This window comes from Hyperoodon ampullatus (genome assembly GCF_949752795.1).
Source record: "Hyperoodon ampullatus genome assembly, chromosome: 1".
Lineage (NCBI taxonomy): Eukaryota > Metazoa > Chordata > Mammalia > Artiodactyla > Ziphiidae > Hyperoodon > Hyperoodon ampullatus.
In genome coordinates this window covers 183,328,284-183,347,965 of record NC_136914.1, presented here as the reverse complement: position 1 = coordinate 183,347,965, position 19,682 = coordinate 183,328,284, and the positions used below count along the sequence as shown (strand labels likewise).

At 36.7% G+C, this 19,682-nt stretch overlaps 1 protein-coding gene across 1 annotated transcript in view; it reads right to left on the bottom strand.

The window, feature by feature from the left end:
* The window catches only part of ZFAND4 (zinc finger AN1-type containing 4), a gene marked incomplete at both ends in the record, with an annotated part of 51,855 nt that extends 34,110 nt beyond the window's left edge, over positions 1-17,745 (bottom strand). The window contains 2 exon segments of the mRNA XM_079709063.1: positions 17,484-17,688; positions 17,692-17,745. Coding sequence (XP_079565189.1) covers positions 17,484-17,688; positions 17,692-17,745 — 259 coding nt within the window.
* Between the last annotated feature and the right edge of the window lie 1,937 nt (positions 17,746-19,682).

Genomic DNA, 19,682 nt, shown 5'->3' with positions numbered 1-19,682 from the left:
GATGAATATCTTTTTCAAATATCTCACATACTGCCTTCTCAAATTACTTTTGCTTGTGATACTATAAAATAAGTTGACTAGAATAATAGCAGTAAGTGCTATATGTGTTAGCGTTTATTATTATAAGCCAGGCACTGTTATAAATGCTTGACCTGTATTACCATAATTTAACTGCAACAACAATAATCTTGTGAAGCAGGCATCACCATTATGCTTATTTCACAGATGATAAAACTGAAGCACTGAGAGATTAAGTGACACCCAGAGAGTATGTGGATTAGAAATGTAAAGCCCCAGCAGGCTAACTCCAGAGACTGCACTCAACCTTTATGCTAATCAGTCTCTAGAAAATCAGTCTCCATAAAGCAAAAGTAGCTGTCTAGGTGTATGTTTAAGTAGTGTTGCCTGTTAGTAGACCTGAATGTCTACTGAACGTTCACCAAATGTTCCAAAAGATCATCATGGAATACAGCCCACATGGGCTGAGGAGGTGGATATACATATATCTCCCAAATGGGAACAGTTCACTTTGTTTGCTTCCAGTTAAAAAAGAATGCCAGTAAGGAAAGGCTTTTAACCTAGAAATTATTTCACATTAAAAGTATTTTAATATTAAAAAAATTTTAATACGCTCTGGTCATATTTTCAATCAAAATTACAGGATTTCACCAGGATAACTAAATAAAGCAATTTGGGTAGGTAATACTCAAATTATTTACATTCAACCAGTATTGTACAGTATTATTGCATTAAAAAAAAAAAACTTTAGAACTGGATTAAAAACAACGTAACAGGGCTTCCCTGGTGGCTCAGTGGTTGAGAGTCCGCCTGCCGATGCAAGGGACACAGGTTCGTGCCCCCGTCCGGGAAGATCCCACATGCTGCAGAGCGGCTGGGCCCGTGAGCCATGGCCACTGAGCCTGCGCATCTGGAGCCTGTGCTCTGCAGTGGGAGAGGCCACAACAGTGAGAGGCCCGCGTGCCGCAAAAAAAAAAAAAAAAAAAAAAAAAAAAAAAAAAAGAATATTACATCTAGGGCTTCCCTGGTGGCGCAGTGGTTGAGAGTCCGCCTGCCGATGCAGGGGAAACGGGTTCGTGCCCCGGTCTGGGAAGATCCCACATGCCGCGGAGCGGCTGGGCCCGTGAGCCATGGCTGCTGGGCCTGTGCGTCCGGAGCCTGTCCTCCACAACGGGAGAGGCCACAACAGTGAGAGGCCCACATACCACAAAAAAAAAAAAAAAAGAATATTACATCTATAAGCACATCAAAAAGAATAAAATATCTGGGAATAAATCTAACTAAGGGGGTAAAAGACCAGTATCAGAAAACTGTAAGACACTGATTAAAGAAACTGAAGACAACACAAACAAATGGAAAGATACACCAGGCTCATAGATTGGAAGAATATATACTGTTAAAATGACCAGACTATCCAAGACAATCTACAGATTCATATATGTTACATACAAAAGCTATTAAGAGAGTAAATCCTAGGAGTTCTCTTCACAAGGAAAACAATTTTTCCCTATTTCTTTAATTTTGCATTTACATGAGATGATTTTCTCTAAACTTACTGTGGTTATCATTTCGTGCTGCATATGAGTAAAATCATTGTGCTGTATACCTTAAACATACAGTGCTGTATGTCAATTATATCTCAATAAAAATGGGGGGAGAGGAGGGAAAGACAGTAGAAAAGATCAGTGAAAGAGCTGAGTTTTTTTTAAAAGATAAACAAAATATACAAACCTTTAGCCAGATTCACCAAAAAGAAGAGACAGGACTCAAATAAATAAAATGAAAATGAAAAGGAGACATTGCAAATGAAAAGGCAACCTACAAGATTGGAGAAAATATTTGCAAATCATAAATCTGATAAAGGGTAAATATCAAAAATATATAAAGAACTCATATAACTCAAAATAAAAAAATCTTATTTAAACATGGGTAAAGGATCTGAATAGACATTTTTTCTAAGAAGACATATGAATGCCAACAGGTACATGAAAAGGTGCTTGACAGCACTAATCCTTAGGGAAATGCAAATCAAAACCACAATGAGAATTCACCTCACACCTGTTAGAATGTCTATCATCAAAAAGACAACAAATAACAAGTATTGGCAAGGATGTGTAAAAATGGGAAATCTTGTACACTGTTGGTGGGAATATAAATTGGTTCAGCCACTATGGAAAACAGTATGGAGGTGCCTCAAAAAATTAAAAATAGAACTATCATATATCCAGCAATTCCACTTCTGGGTATTCATCAGAAGAGAATGAAACTACTATCTCAAAAGGATATCTGCACCCCCATGTTCACTTTATTTACACTAGCTAACACATGGAAACAACCTAAGTGTCCACTGACAGATGAATGGATAAAGAAACCATGGTGTATATATATACAATGGAATGCTGTTCAGCCATAAAAGAAGGAAACTTGCTATTTGTGACAACACAGATGGACCTTGAGGACATTACGCTAAGTGAAGTAAATCAGAGACGAAAAATATTGTATGATATCATTTATTTGAATTAAAAAAAACTCATAGGCACAGAGAACAGACTGGTGTTTGCCAGAGGCAGGGTGTAGGGGTTGTGTAAAACGGGTCAAAGTGGTCAAAAGGTACAAGCTTCCACCTATAAGATAAATAAGTCCTAGCAATATTACGTACAGCTTGGTGGGTATAGTTAATACTGCACTGTATGTTTGAAAGTTGCTAAGAGAGTAGATCTTAAAAATTCTCATCTGCAGAAAAAAATTATAACTATGTTTGGTGATGGACATTAACTAAAATTATTGTGGTAATCATCTCGGGATACACATATAATCTTTATGTTGTACACATAAAATTAATAAAATATTGTAGGTCAATTATGTCTCAAAAATAATTTTTTTTTTTTTTGCGGTAGGCGGGCCTCTCACTGTTGTGGCCTCTCCCCTTGCGGAGCACAGGCTCCGGACACGCAGGCTCAGCGCCATGGCTCACGGACCTAGCTGCTCTGCGGCATGTGGGATCTTCCCAGACCGGGGCACGAACCCGTGTCCCCTGCATCGGCAGGCGGACTCTTAACCACTGCGCCACCAGGGAAGCCCAAAAATAATTTTTTTAATGCCACCAAAATCATAAGCAACAAATGAAAAAAAAATCTAAGTTGGATTTCAAGAAAATTTACAACTTTTGAGCATGAAAGGACCCCATCAAGAAAGTGAAAGGAGGGCTTCACTGGTGGCACAGTGGTTGAGAATCTGCCTGCTAATGCAGGGGACACGGGTTCGAGCCCTGGTCTGGGAGGATCCCACATGCCACGGAGCAGCTAGGCCCGTGAGCCACAACTACTGAGCCTGCACGTCTGGAGCCTGTGCTCCGCAACAAGAGAGGCTGCGATAGTGAGAGTCCTGCGCACTGCGATGAAGAGTGGCCCCCGCTTGCCACAACTAGAGAAAGCCCTCGCACAGAAACGAAGACCCAACACAGCAAAAATAAATAAATTAATTAATAAACTCCTACCCCCAACATCTTCCAAAAAAAAAAAAAAGAAAGTGAAAGGATAACCCACAGAAGCAAATGTGGTATGTCTTTTCATAAACCTGATGAGAGTGTAGCATTTCAAATAAAGAACTATTATAACAATACAATTAAAAAAATACATAATCCACTTAAAAATGGGCAAAGGATTTGGACAGACATTTCTCCAAAAATGATGGCCAATAAGCACACACATAATGCTCAATATCTTTAGTCATTAGGGAAGTATGAATCAAAATCATGAGATACCAATTTCCCACCTACTAGGACAGTTATAATAAAAAAAGAAATTTGGAAAATAACAGGCATTGGTAAAAATGTGGAGAGACTGGAACTCTTACACACTGGTTGTGACAATGTAAAATGGTGCACCCACTGTGAAAAAGTTCAGCAGTGCTTCAAATTGTTAAATACACAGCCACCATAGGATCCAGCAATTCCATTCTTCAGTATATACCCAAGTGAACTGAAACCATATGTTCAAACAAAAACTTGTACATAAACACTCATCACAGCATTATTCATAATAGTCAAAAAGCAGAAACCAGCTAAATATCCATTGGCTGATAAATGGTTAAATAAATGTATATGCATTACAATGGAGTATTACTGAGACCTTAAAGGAATAAAGTACATACTACAACTTGAATGCAGCTTGAAAACATTATGCTAAGTGAAAGAAACCACATATCGCATGATTCTGTTTACATGAAATGTCCTGAATAGGCAAATCCAGAGTCAGAAAAATCAGTACATGCCAGGGAAAGGTGGGTTGAAGTAAATTTGGAATTACAAGGTTACTTTTTTTGGGGACAGAAATTTTCTGGAATTAGATAGTGGTGATTAATACACAACACTGTGAATATACTAAAAAGCACTGTACTGTATACTTTAAAATGGTGAATTTTATATTATGTAAATTTTATCCCAATTTTTAAATGTAAAAAAAAGTGAAGTATGATGTTTCAGACATACAAAGGCAGAAAAATTCATCACTAGCAGACCCACACTACAACAAATGTTGAAGTCCTTCAAAAAAAACAAAAACAACAACAACAAAAAAGAGAAGTCCTTCAGGAAAAAGAAAAATGATACCAAGTGAAAATCTGTATCTATATAAAGGAATGGAGAGCATAAAAAATGGTAACTATACAAAGAAGTAGTTTTTAATACTGTTTAAGCATTTTTAAAGATAATTGACTGTTCAAGCAAAAATAACAATGTATTATGGGGTTCACAACATATGCAAAAGAACATGCATGACAATAATAGTATAAAGGCCAAGAGGGGAGAAATGAAAGTACAATATTGTAAGGTTCCTATAAGATATGTGAAGTGGTATATTACTTGAAGATAGAGAATGGTAAGTTAAAGATGTATATTACAGACCACTAAAGCAACAGCTAAAATGTCAGGATAAAGAGTTATAATCGATAAGCCAACAAAAGAGAACAAAATGGAATCATACCAAATACTCAATTAATCCAAAACAAATATGGAAAAGAGGAAAAAGTGAACAAAGAACAGATGCAACAAATAGAAGACAAATAATAAAATGATGAACTAAAACTTAATCACACCTATAGTCAAATAAAATGGTCTAAAAACTGCAAGTTAAGAGGCAGACACAGATTGGATTAACAAAAAAATAAAAATAAAAAGCAAGGCTCAATTATATGCTGTCTGCAAGAAATAGGCACCTTAAATATAAAGACATAAATATATTAAAAGTAAAAGAATGGGGCTTCCCTGGTGGCACAGTGGTTGAGAGTCCGCCTGCCGATGCAGGGGACACGGGTTCATGCCCTGGTCCGGGAGGATTCCACATGCCGCGGAGCGGCTGGGCTCATGAGCCATGGCTGCTGAGCCTGCGCGTCTGGAGCCTGTGCTCCGCAACGGGAGAGGCCACAACAGTGAGAGGCCCACGTACCACAAAAAAGAAAAAAAAAATAGTAAAAGGATGGAAAAACATATTTTATGCTGACCACTAGTCAAAAAATATCTGGAGTGATGATATTAATATCACATAAAGTAGATTTCAGGGCAAAAATTATTACCAAGGATAAAGAATGTCATTTCATAATGATGAAGAGATCAGTGAAGTCAAGAGGACATAAAATCCTAAAAATGTATGCACCTAATAACAGAGCTTCAAAGAACATGACATAGAGGCTGACAGAATTGGAAGGAGAAAAAGATAAATCCACAAGTATAGTTGGGGATTTCAATACTCCTCTCCCAAAAGTTGACAGAATAAGTAGACAATCAAAAAGAACATATAGAACACTATCACAGAAATTGCCCTGACATTTATAGAACATGCCACACATCAATAACAGGATGCGCATTCTTCTCAAGTGCATAGGTAACATTTACCAAGACAGACAATATTCTGGACCATAATACTAGTTCCTAAATTTTAAAAGAATCAAAATCATGCAGTAGAATTAAATTATAAGCCAATATCAGAAACATTTCTAGAAATTCCCCAAATTTTTAGAAACTAAACAACATATTTCTAAATAATCCATGGATCAAAAAAGGCATCAAAAGGAAAATTAGAAAATAATTTGAACTTAATGAAAATGAAAACACAACGTATCAAAATGTATGGAATACCAATAAGACAGTACTTAGGAGGAAACTTAAAGCACTACCTACCAATATTTCATAAGAAGAAATGGATCGGATCAATAACCTTAGTCTCAAGAAATTAGAAAAAGAGTAAATTAAACCCAAAGTAAGCCAAAACATTGTTAATAAAGTAAGCCAATAACATTGTTCATTGCAGCAGTATTTACAATAGCCAGGTCATGGAAGCAACCTGAATGCCCATCAACAGACAAACAGATAAAGTTGTGGTACATATATACAATGGAATATTACTCAGACATAAAAAGGAACGAAATTGAGTCATTTGTTGAGACGTGGATGGACCTAGAGACTGTCATGCAAAGTGAAGTAAGTCAGAAAGAGAAAAACAAATATCATATATTAAAGCATGTATGTGGAACCTAGAAAAATGGTACAGATGAACCGGTTTGCAGGGCAGAAGCTGAGACACAAATGTAGAGAACAAATGTATGGACACCAAGGGGGGAAAACCACGGTGGGGTGGGGATGGTGGTGTGCTGAATTGGGTGATTGGGATTGACGTGTATACACTGATGTATGTAAAATTGATGACTAATAAGAACCTGCAGTATAAAAAAACAAACAAAGAAAAAAACAACTAATACTAAACTTTCTTTGAGTTATTTGTATGGCAATATGTTAACATAAATGTTTCAGACATTACATGAAATTTCTAAAAATCTTATATGTTCTGGTATAATGTTATAAGTCATAATTCTAGTTATTACTTTAAAATGTATATCTCAGAAATAACTAAATTTCCTTGTCAATTGCATTATTATGAACTTTCATCAAATCTTTAACCGTGGTCTTTTTTTTTTTTATTTTTCCGGGACGTGGGCCTCTCACTGTTGTGGCCTCTCTCGTTGTGGAGCACAGCCTCCGGATGCGCAGGCTCAGCGGCCATGGCTCACGGGCCCAGCCGCTCTGCGGCATGTGGGATCTTCCCAGACCGGAGCACAAACCCGTGTCCCCTGCATCGGCAGGCAGACTCTCAACCACTGTGCCACCAGGGAAGCCCCTTAACCGTGGTCATTTTTGTGTCTTTTGTCATTTATAGACAGTTCTGGGTGTACTCTGATGCTTTTGCAAAATTGTTCCTATAAAAGGGTTTCATCTTCAAGGAATTCATGGAAAAGACTCTGACAAGTACAGGTTTCTGGTAACTGACTATACTGCTGAACTGAATGAATAAGCATTTTCAGAACTCTAATGGAAAACTGATGAATTCATAAAAGTGCTAACAAAAGATCAAGATGAAAAAAAATTAATTACACGGGACTGAGTGAACTGATGAGGATGATTATAATTTTTGTGACTTTCTGTTTGAATAAAAACAAAAAAAAAATCCCACAAGGACTCAGAGGCAAAAAATATACAAATCAATTATGACTGCAAAGTAAAGGAGCTGTTACAGTGGAGGATTACTGGACTGAATGTCAATATTATGACATAGTATGAGGGTGTTTCGTGTTTGGTAATTGCAATCATTGTTGCTTTTGTTGTGGTCATCCATTTACAATGCTTGGTATCAGTTTATTTATCTCTTGTAAAAATAAAATACAGTGTGTGTGTGTGAAAAAAACAAAACAAAAATCAATGAAATGGAAAACAGAAAAATAGAGAAAAATCAATGGAAACAAAATCTGATTCTTTAAGAAATTCATTAAATTAATAAAGACTGATTTTTTAAAATAATATGCAATATGCAAGTACTAGGAATGAAAGGGTGACATCATTACAGATTCCACAGATATTGAAAGAATAAAAGAATATTATGAACTCTATGCCAATAAAATTCAACAAACAGATCAACAAAATCCTTAAAAGATACAAGCTACCCAAGCTCACTCAAGAAGAAAAAGATAACCTGAATAGCCCTATATTTATTAAAGAGATAGCTTCACAGTTGAGGATATAACACCAATTCTACCATCTAAAAATTGCAAAGGAAGGAATAGTCCCAGTTCATTCAATGAGGACACTATTGCCCTGATACCAAAACTAAAGAAGACATTACAAAATAAAATCAGTATTCCTTCATAAACAAAGATACAAATATTCTAACACAGTTTTAACAAACAAAATTAAACAATATATTAAAAAGATAAAACAACAGGAACAAATAAAGTGAATTCCAGGAATGCTGGTTTAATATTTTAAAAATCAATGTCATTGGGACTTCCCTGGTGGTCCAGTGGTTGAAACTCCGTGCTTCCAACGTAGGGGGTGTGGGTTTGATCTCTGGTCAGGGAACTAGGATCTCGCCTGCCACGTAGCGTGGCAAAAAAAAAAAAAAAAAAAAAAAAGCACCAATGCAACTGAACCTTTACAGGAAAATATATAACACATATATATGGAATTAAAAAAAAATGTCATGAAGAACCTAGGGGTAAAACGGGAATAAAGACACAGACCTACTTGAGAATGGACTTGAGGATATGGGGAGGGGGAGGGGTAAGCTGTGACAAAGCGAAAGAGAGGCATGGACATATATACACTACCAAACGTGGGGTAGATGGATAGTGGGAAGCAGCCGCATGGCACGGGGAGATCAGCTCGGTGCTTTGTGACCGCCTGGAGGGGTGGGATGGGGAGGGTGGGAGGGAGGGAGATGCATGAGGGAGGAGATGTCGGAACAGATGTATATGTATGACTGATTCACTTTGTTATAAAGCAGAAACTAATAAAAAAATAAAATAAAAAAATAAAAAATAAAAAATAAAAATCCTAAAAAAAAAAAAAAATACAGGAAAATATAGAAGAAAATTTTTGTGACCTCAGATTGACAAAGATTTCTTAGATATGACATCCATATCCATTTTTTAAAAATTTGACAAATTGGATTTCAGCCAAATTAACATTTTCACTTCAAAAGGTACTGTTAAGAGAATAAAAAGACAAGCCACAGTCTGGGAGAAAATCTCAGCAAAATGTGTATCTGATTAAAAACCTGTATTCAGAATAAATAATTCTCAAAACAACAAGAAAACAACCAGATTTTTTAAATGGGTAAAAGAACTGAATAGATACTTTAACAAAGAATATATAAGGATGGCAAACAAGTTCATGAAGATGCTCAATATCACTAGTCATTAGGGAAATGCAAATTAAAACCACAATAAGATATCACTACATGCCTATTAGAACGACTAAAAAAGACTGACCATATCAAGTGTTGACAAGGATACATAGAAAAAACAATCTTCATGCTTCTCCCCAACTGCATCCTCTTCCTTCCACCCAGGGGTAATCATCATTCTGAATTTGGTATGAATTATCCCTCTGCTTTTTGTTAGTGCTTTACTTCAGTGTGGTATTGTTTCTTTGTCCCTTTTTGATCTTTATATAAGTGGATCATAGTATATGTATTCATCTATGTTTTGCTTTTTTTTTTTTTTGCGGTACGCGGGCCTCTCACTGTTGTGGCCTCTCCCGTTGCGGAGCACAGGCTCCGGACGCGCAAGCTCAGCGGCCATGGCTCACGGGCCCAGCTGCTCCGCGGCACGTGGGATCTTCCCAGACCGGGGCACGAACCCATGTCCCCTGCATCGGCAGGCGGATTCTCAACCACTGCGCCACCAGGGAAGCCCCTGTTTTGCTTTTTTTATTCACCATTGTTTTTAATTTATCCATGTCGTGTATGAAGCTACTATTACATTAGTTTTCCCTGTTGTCAACTATTTCATAGAATTTGATTCCACTATATGACACATATATTTACATATACCACAACTTATCCATTCTAGTGTAGTCATTCAAGTTGTTGCTAGATTTTTGAAATTATCAACAAGACTACTATGAACATCCCTCTACGTGACTTGTTCACATGTTTCACTTTGAAATGTATTTTACATAACAACTTTCTTAATACAGAAACACCAGCTTTCTTCAGGTTAGTATTTTCCTGGTATATCTTTTTCAATTCTTCTGCTTTCAACATTTTGAGGTCCTTACATTTTAGATTAGGTCTCTTGCAAACAGCATTTCATATGTATTTTTTTAACCAGTCTGTCAATGGTGGCTTTTCAATTAGAAAGTTTTATCCACTTTACATTTGGGGGATTACTGACATATTTCAATTCATTTTTACTATCTTATTTTGTGCTTTCTAACTGTTCTGCTTTAACTATTTGCCTCCTTTATGTATTAATTCAGACAGATGGGAAAGGGTGAGGCACTTCTGTCATTTGGAATTTATATAATTCTATTTCTAATCTCTAGTGATGAATTTAGAAATTTAAATGATCACGTCTAAAGCTAATCACATCTTTATCCTCCTCATGAACAACGCTGAGAGCCTTACCACTCCCGTTATAAACAACTCCACCTTGATTTACATGTCACTGTTACCAGAATTTTTTCAAACCTTCACATATCATTGTTTTATTAAGTAAATGTTTATTTAGATTAACCCACAAATGTGCCATTCCATCTTGCATCATCAACTTCCTTTATGGATCATTTGCCTTCTAAGATATATACTTCAGAAGTTCCTTTGGCAAGAGTTTGTTGTTGGGAAATTCAAGTTTTGTTTTTTTCTGCAAATGTCTTTATTTCAGCCTCATCCTTGAAAGTTAAATTCAATTCTAGGTAGAGATTGTTATATCTCTCAGCACTGTGAAGATAATATTCCACTGTCTTCTGGTTTCTATTACTGCTGCTGAAAAGTCAATTATCATGCCCAGATCCTGGTTTTTAATACCATATTCCCAAAAAGGAATGAGAGCTCCTTGGAGAAATGGCTGGTTCTAAGACAAGGCAGGAAATATACAAGATGATCCCAGAGCATCTTGTAGTACCAGATAGTAGGTGCGAAAACAAAACAAATCAAAAACATGGTGGTTGTGGGGTTTGTGGAACAAAGATTTATCTCTGAGCCAACTTCCCACTGTGCTTAGGTACACTTGAACTTGTAATATTATTAATTCATCTCATCACTTTTTTTCTTCCTGTTTCTTCTACACCACATATGAATTTTTAAAGTGCCCCAGGCTGCTATAAGATTCAAAGAAAACTGTACGTATAAATACCATATTTACCATAAATATTCTATTTACTCCAACCACCTGCAATTAAATTTGTGATAATAAAATGAAATTTTGGGGTTTCCCTGGTGGTGCAGGGGTTGAGAGTCCACCTGCCGATGCGGGGGACACGGGTTCGTGCCCCGGTCCGGGAAGATCCCACATGCCGCGGAGCGGCTGGGTCTGTGAGCCATGGCCACTGGGCCTGCGTGTCTGGAGCCTGTGCTCTGCAACGGGAGAGGCCACGACAGTGAGAGGCCTGCGTACCGCAAAAAAAAAAAAAAAAAAAAAAAGAAATTTTTTAAATTCCCCTAAGTATGGAAATAAAAGTATACTTCTAAAAAATTCAGGAGTCAAAGAAGACACAAGGAAGCGTAATAAAAATTTTAAAACACTAGGACTTTCAAAACATAGTAACAAGAAAACAAACAACTTAATTTTTTTTAATGGGCAAAGATTGAATAGAAACTTCACCAAGGAAGACATAAATCATAGGCAAATAAAAATATTCTCAAAATCATTAGGGCGTTGCAAGTTAAAACCACAATGAGATATCACCAATATCTATTAAAATGGCAAAAAAGAAACAAAAACAAAAACAACTCAAACAATACCATGTTCTGATGATTCAGAGGAACTAGAACTTTTAGACATTACTCACAGGAATACAAAAGGGTACAGCCACTCTGGAAGAGTTTGGAGTTCTGTATTAAATTAAAAAATCACTTACTACACAACTCAGCAATTCCACTCCTAGGTACTGACCCAGGTGAAATGAAAACAAATGCACCCATAAAAAACTGTACATGAAAGTTAAAACGGCTTTATTCAAAATCACCAAAAACTGAAGTGTCCCTCAACTTGGGAATGAATAAGTGTAGTATATCCATACAATGGAAAACTACTCAACCATAAACAGAATGAACTATTGATATATGGAACAATATGAATAAATCTCAAATGCATGTGTATTACATATAAGCAAAAGGAAGCTCAATAAAGCTGGGGAAAAAAGAAGTAAAGGGATGGAAAAAGATATGCCTTTGACAGGCTCACTCTTCAGCAGACTGGGTATGGCAAGGAAAGAATCAGTGAACTGAAAGAAATGTCAACAGGAACTTCTCAAATCAAAATGTAAAGAGAAAAAATAATTTTTTTTTTTTGCGGTACACGGGCCTCTCACTGTTGTGGCCTCTCCCGTTGCGGAGCACAGGCTCCGGACGCGCAGGCTCAGCGGCCATCGCCCACGGGCCCAGCCGTTCTGCAGCATGTGGGATCCTCCCGGACCGGGGCACGAACCCGTGTCCCCTGCATCGGCAGGCGGACTCTCAACCACTGCGCCACCAGGGAAGCCCGAGAATTTTTAAAAAAAGGAACATCAAAGAACTATGGAAATTTTTCAAAAGGTGTAACTGGAATACTAGAAGAAAGAGAAAATTGGAACAGAAGAAATAGTTTAAGTAATAATGACCCAGAATTTTCCAAAATTAATGAGATACACCAAAGCACAGATTGGGAAGCTCAGAGAACACCAAATAGGATAAAAATTTTAAAATCTATACCTAGGCATGTTATAGCAAACTTCAGAAAAGCAAAGACAAAGAGAAAATCTTCAAAGAAGACAGAGGAAAAACCATATGGATAATAATTACAGGAACCTTCTTACCCAATATCCTATAAGCAAAAAGAGAGTGGAGTAAAATATTTAAAGCGTTGAAAGAAAAAGACCACCAGCCTAGAATTCTGTACCCTATGAAATTATCCTTCAAAAGTGAAGGAGAAATAGAGTTTCTCAGATAAACAAAATTTGAGATAATTTGTTGCTAGTACAACTGCCTTGCAGGAAATGAAGTTCTTCAGAGAAAAGGAAAATGATATAGATCTACATAAAGAAAGAAAGCATTAAAGAAGGAACAAAGAATAAGGGCAATGAGTAGAAAATAGTAACAGATATGGTAGTTATTAATTCAACTATATCAGTAATCATTTTAAACATCAATTGCCTCAATAAACCAATTAAAGACAGAGATTGTCAGAGTGGATCAAAAAACAAGACCCAATTATATGTTGTCTATAAGAAATCCACTTTAAATATAAAGATATATATACAGATTAAAAGTAGAGGGATGTAGGGACTTCCCTGGTGGCGCAGTGGTTGAGAGTCCGCCTGCTGATGCAGGGGACACGGGTTCGTGCCCCGGTCTGGGAAGATCCCACATGCCACGGAGCGGCTAGGCCCGTGAGCCATGGCTGCTGAACCTGCGCGTCCGTAGCCTGTGCTCCGCAATGGGAGAGGCCACAACAGTGAGAGGCCCGCGTACCAAAAAAAAATTAAAAAAAAAAGTAGAGGGATGTATATATGTCCATGCCACTCTCTCACTTTGTCCCAGCTTACCCTTCCCCCTCCCCATGTCCTCAAGTCTATTCTCTAGTAGGTCTGCGTCTTTATTCCCATCCTGTCCCTAGGTTCTTCATGACCATGTTTTTTTTTTGGATTCCATATATATGTGTTAGCATAAGGTATTTGTTTTTCTCTTTCTGACTTACTTCACTCTGTATGACAGACTCTAGGTCCATCCACCTCACTACAGATAACTCAATTTCGTTTCTTTTTATGGCTGAGTAATATTCCATTGTATATATGTGCCACATCGGACATATATATACTACCAAATGTAAAACCGATAGCTAGTGGGAAGCAGCCGCATAGCACAGGGAGATCAGCTCGGTGCTTTGTGACCACCTAGAGGGGTGGGATAGGGAGGGTGGGAGGGAGGGAGACGCAAGAGGGACGAGACATGGGGATATATGTATATGTATAGCTGATTCACTTTGTTATAAAGCAGAAACTAACACACCATTGTAAAGCAATTATACTGCAATAAAGATGTTAATAAAATAAAATAAAATAAAATAAATAAATAGTAATATAGCTGGATATAAAAAAAGTACAGGGATGGATACAATTTTATTTGTCAATTATACCTCAATAAAGCTGAGGGAAAAAGAAGTAAAGGGATGGAAAATGATATATTATGCTAATGTTAATCAAAAAAAAAAAGCTAGAGTAGCTATATTAATTGCAGACAGAACAGGCTACAGAGCAAGGAAAAATATCCAAGATAAAGAGGGGCATTACCTAGTGATAAAGGGGTCAGTTCTCCAAGACGACATAATCCTTAATATGTATGGACACAATCAGCTATCAAAACTTATAAATTATATTACAATAAGTAAGACAGTATAATTTTGGCATAGGGGGACACATCAGGTGATTAAGAGTTGTGTGCATATAAAAATGTAATACATGACAGGTATGAAATTACTTTAGTGAGAAAAGACTAGACTAATTCAATAAGTGGTATTTATATAGCCAATTATTTATAAAGTGAAAAAAATGGATCCCTAGTTGATACTGTATCAGGCAAAATAAAGTAGGTTATATTGAACTTACCCCAAACCATCCCCAAAATGTCAATGGCTTAAGACAAAGATTTATTTTTTGCTCAAGTTACATGTCTACTGCATGTCAGGAGGGCTCTGCTCACTATAGTCACTCAGGGACCCAGGCTGACGGAGACTTCCATTCATAGCTCACTGGCCAGAACTATTAACATGGTCCCACCAACTCATAAAGTTGGCCAGGGAAACAATCTTATCCCATGTATGGAAGAGAAATCTTTATTAGGGAGCGGTAATGCCAATGATTTGATGGCAAGTCCAGGGAATCCACTGCCCACGGCAATAAAAAACCAGCTGACAATAATCCCTTACATTTCTTGGCACATTTTTTCTTTCCAAATCCCTGTCCTCTGAGTACCATGTACTATCTCCACAGATTAACCATTTTCCCCTGATAAAGAGCAGAGATGCTCTGCTAAATGCTTTTCATTGAATTCATTTAATCCTGAGGACAACTCTGAACTAGGTACTATTATTAGTCCCATTTTAAATTAGCACAACTGAGGTAAAGAGAGGTTAAGTAATTTACTCAGTTGGTAATCTGAAATCAGGCAGTCTGGCTTCAGTTGCTCCTGTCCCTTCAAGGCCCATTTAAAGTCCCCTTGTAGGTACTACAGCCTCATCATTCCTAATCCAGCACACTCCTTCAACCCTTTCTCTGCAGTCCCCTCCATCTACCCTCCTATCTCCTACTATGCTCTAGTTCCCAGCTTCCCAAAAGTTGCCCAAAAGGAAAAGCAGTCTGGCAGGGCAACCATTTCCCTGAAGGATTAAACTGAACAGTGTCACCTCTGTCTTCCTATCCTAGCTACGCCATATCCTTTTATCTTGGAGAGTCTTACCCACCATGTTATCCTCAAATGTCATCCTGGGTAGAAATAGAAATATCACCTAGAAAAGGATTAAAATTAATTTTACATGAAGGATGCCCTCTTAAAGCCTCCTGAAGAATAGAGTGACTATCCCTGCCCACGGGCTGCAAGAAGTTACAAAAGTTTAGAGAACAGGAAGGAAAGAAGGGGTGAGGGCTAGAAGGATGGGAAATGGGAACAGGAATTAACATCTATTGACCACTAGTAGTAAGTGCTATGGACTGAACTGTATCCGCCCAAAATTTATATCTTGAAGTCCTAACCCTCAAAGTGATGGTATTCGGAGACGGGGCCTTTGGGAAATAATTAGGTTTAGATGAGGTCATGAGGGTGAGGCCCTTATGGTTGGATCCAAGCCCTTATAAGAGATGCCCATGTGAGGACACAGTGAAAACAAACCTGTCTACAAGTCAGGAAGAAAGTCTCACCAGAACCTGATCATGCTGGTACCCTGATCTCAGAGTTTCAGCCTCTGGAACTGTGAGAAAATAAATTTCTGTTGTTTAAGCCTCCCAGTCTATGGTATTTTGTTGTGACAGCCCAAGCAGACAAAGACTGTAGAGATTTTACATATTACCTCATTTAATCTCCCAATAAGTATATTCATTTTATAAATGTCTAAACTAGGTTTCAACTGTCTAATAACTACAAAGTCATTGCTTTTACCCTATGTCTCCTCCTACAGAGGACAAGTAGCCTATATCTTGGCTCTGGTCCAACTCTGTCAGTAAATATTTCCCTTGGACAAGTCCCTAATCTTTCCTAAGCCCAAATCTACTCTTCTGCCATTAAGAGAACTAAACAGGATGCCCTCTAGAGTGCTTCTGCTGCACAGAGATTATTCAAAATGCATGAAAGCAGGAAAAAATGCAGAGATTACTTAGAACACAAGAGGGTTTTTTTAAAATCTTACCACTCCTAAAAAGATATCATTACACCATCATATAAATAAAAGAGCAGGAAAAGTCAAAATAAACTATTCTGACTCTGTATCTCACCAAATCATTTGGGGAGAGAAAAGCTTCATGTGCCATTAATGGGTGTACTGATGTGGTCATTGGACTCAGCTGGTCACTAACTTCAATAGAACTTAGTTACTAGATATTCAGAAGCTGAGATACCAGGATCCTTAACTTTACAAAGATAAAAAATTCCAATCCTCCTCATCCTTCTATAATTCTGAACTTAAACTGAGCTGGAGGGCATGCTAGTTTCTACCTTTATATTACAAGCAAGTTCCAGCTGGCTCAAAAAGCAAAGATCCATTTAGTGTTATATGGAAAATGTTCTAGTCTTTACTGGATTTTAACAACTATAAATGGCAAATACCACTTATTTCAGAAATCTGCCAAGAACAAAGAAAAAGACTAATTTTAACACAAAATAATTTATAACACTTTTCACAAATACGCCAACCATAAAAGAGACATTATACCAAAAAAAAGAGACATTATACAATATTCAGTATCCCTGCTATACTGAGGAAACTTCAAATCTATGTAAATGTAAACCAAAAACTCTTCCCAGAAAATCTCCACATTAAAAAAAGAAAAAGTATTCACAAAGCGCTCTAAAAAAGTAAACAGGGTCAATAAAAGGGAATTCAATTATCACTGTAAGGTAGTTATTGCATAATCTTCACATCATCATAACCTGTTGAAAAACTATTTCAAAATATTATTTCACACCATTAACATAATGCCAGGGATTTGCTTTGATTCAAAAGAATCTGGTAGAAAGGGAACAGAGTGGGGGAAATGCAGGAATGGAAAAAAGACAGTTCATGAATTGATAACTGTTGAAGCTGTGTAGTGGGTATATAAGGATTCATTCTCCATTTCTTTCTAATTCCATGTAGGTTTGACATTTCTCCAATAAGAAAAGCTAAAAAGTTATTATACACTCTTGAAGGACAAATTTAATCCTCATATCCTACAAAACAAGAAAGACTAGTACCTTCCAATCTTCGAATTTTTGCTTTCACAGAAATAACAGCTTCAAAGCGTGAAACTATCAGCTCAAAACATGTTCCAGTCAGTGTTTCAATGAAGAGCTCCATGGTATCATAGAAAGGAAGTCTGTAGTAAAATGCTCCCACGTTATCTTCATTGAAGAATGGAGGATCTTTTCTGTTATCCATTACTTTGACTTTTCTAATTCCTCAGGAATATGTTGCAGGCAACTGTATTCCAGTTCTAACCAAATCAGCTTTGAACATTGGTAATATATATCGTTGATCATGTTTTGAGTTTTGTACCTAAAAAACAAGAATAATGTTTTTTTAACAAGCCTATGTGAAAGTCTCATTCCTCCACAAAGATTTTCTCAAGTCTGGCCCATATCAGCCTTCCAGAGAGCCCGGAATTCATTTTAGTGCTTACTAGGCCTAATCCTGAACTTTACACAATTGTCTTTGAACTCACTCTCCCAATTAGAGTGTAAGATTATTAAGAACAGGTATATTTGCTACACTTTATCTTACTAGAGCTCAGCAGTTAATTACACTACATGCTCAACAAATATGTTTTGTTGTTAATGATATTTAAACCAATGAACTCCACATGTAGGTATATATTTGCAAGACTTTGAATAAGTTATGCACATCCTTTCCTAAAACACATAAATTACATTTTATAACCCATACAAAGTATAGTGTTATAGCCATTGTACATCTGAATCACAGTGAATAAAAGGAATAGTAACCATCTTAAAAGTAGGATTCACTAAATAATCAATAAGTATTTGGGTTTCCAGAGGTTATCCACCAGTATAGCATTGAGATGAGGTTAATACTGGTAACAGACATTAGACATAATCTCTACACACAAACATACAATGGCTAATGAGTATGAGAGGCAAACACAACCAACAGAAATACTAAAATAAATTTTAAGTGTATAATTAGGAGAATAGGAATAATCAAATTGATAAATTGCTATTAATCAGTGAAAACTTTGAAAAGGCGGAGGGGGCTTGAACTTAAACTAAAAGGACAAATGATACATATTCTTTCTGGAGAAGTAGGTAAATCTTTTCAATACCTTTATGGCGATATAATTTATAAACCATAAAATTCACCCATTTAAAGCCTAGAATTTACTGGGCTTTAGTATGGTTACAAAATTGTACAACCATCACCATAATCATTTTTAGAACATTTTCATCAACCCTAAAAGGAACGTCTTATTCTTTAGACACACTCTCTCAGCCCTAGGCAATCACTAATCTACTTTCTGTTTTTAAAATTTTGCCTATTCTGGACATTTCACATAAATAGAATCATACAATATGTAAACTTTTGTGACCGGCTTCTTTCACTTAGCATAATGTTTTCAAAGTTCATCCATGTTCTAGGATGTATCAGTATTTCATTCTTTTTTATTTCTGAATAATAGTCCATTATAAGGATGTACCACATGTTACTTATCCAGCCATCAGTTGATGGGCATTCTGGGCTGTTTCCAATTTTTGCCTATTATGAATAATGCTATGAGAACACTCAATTACAATTCTGTGATAGACATGTTTTCCTTTCTCTTCCATATATATCTAGAAGTGGAACTAATGGGTTGTGTGGTAACCTGTGTTTAGCAATTTGTGGGACTACCAAACTGTTTTCAAAAGTGGTCTGAACCATTTTACATTCCCACCAACAATGAACAAGGGTTTGGATTTCTTCACATCCTTGCCAATACATTTTATTGTCTTTTGATTAAAGCCATCATAGTGTGTATGAAGTAGTGTCTCACTGTGGTTGTGATTTGCCTTAATGACTAATGATGTTAAGAATCTTTTTACGTGCTTAGTACCCATTTGCACATATTCTTTACAGAAATGTCTATTCAGAAAGTCCATTCAGATCCTGTCCATTGAGTTATTTATGTCTAACACTTTCCAGATACAAGCTGTTTAACGGATATATGATTCACAAATATTTTCTCCAATTTCGTGGGTTGTCTTTTAACTTTCTTGATAGTTTCCTTTGAAGCACAAAAGTTTTTAATTTTAATGAAGCCCAATCTGACTATTTTTCTTCTGTTGCTTATACTTTGGGTGTCATATTTTAAAAGCTTTGCCTAATGCAAGGTTGACAATTGACCAGTACATATTTTTCTAAGAATTGTATAGCGTAGCCCTTACATTTAGGTCTATAAT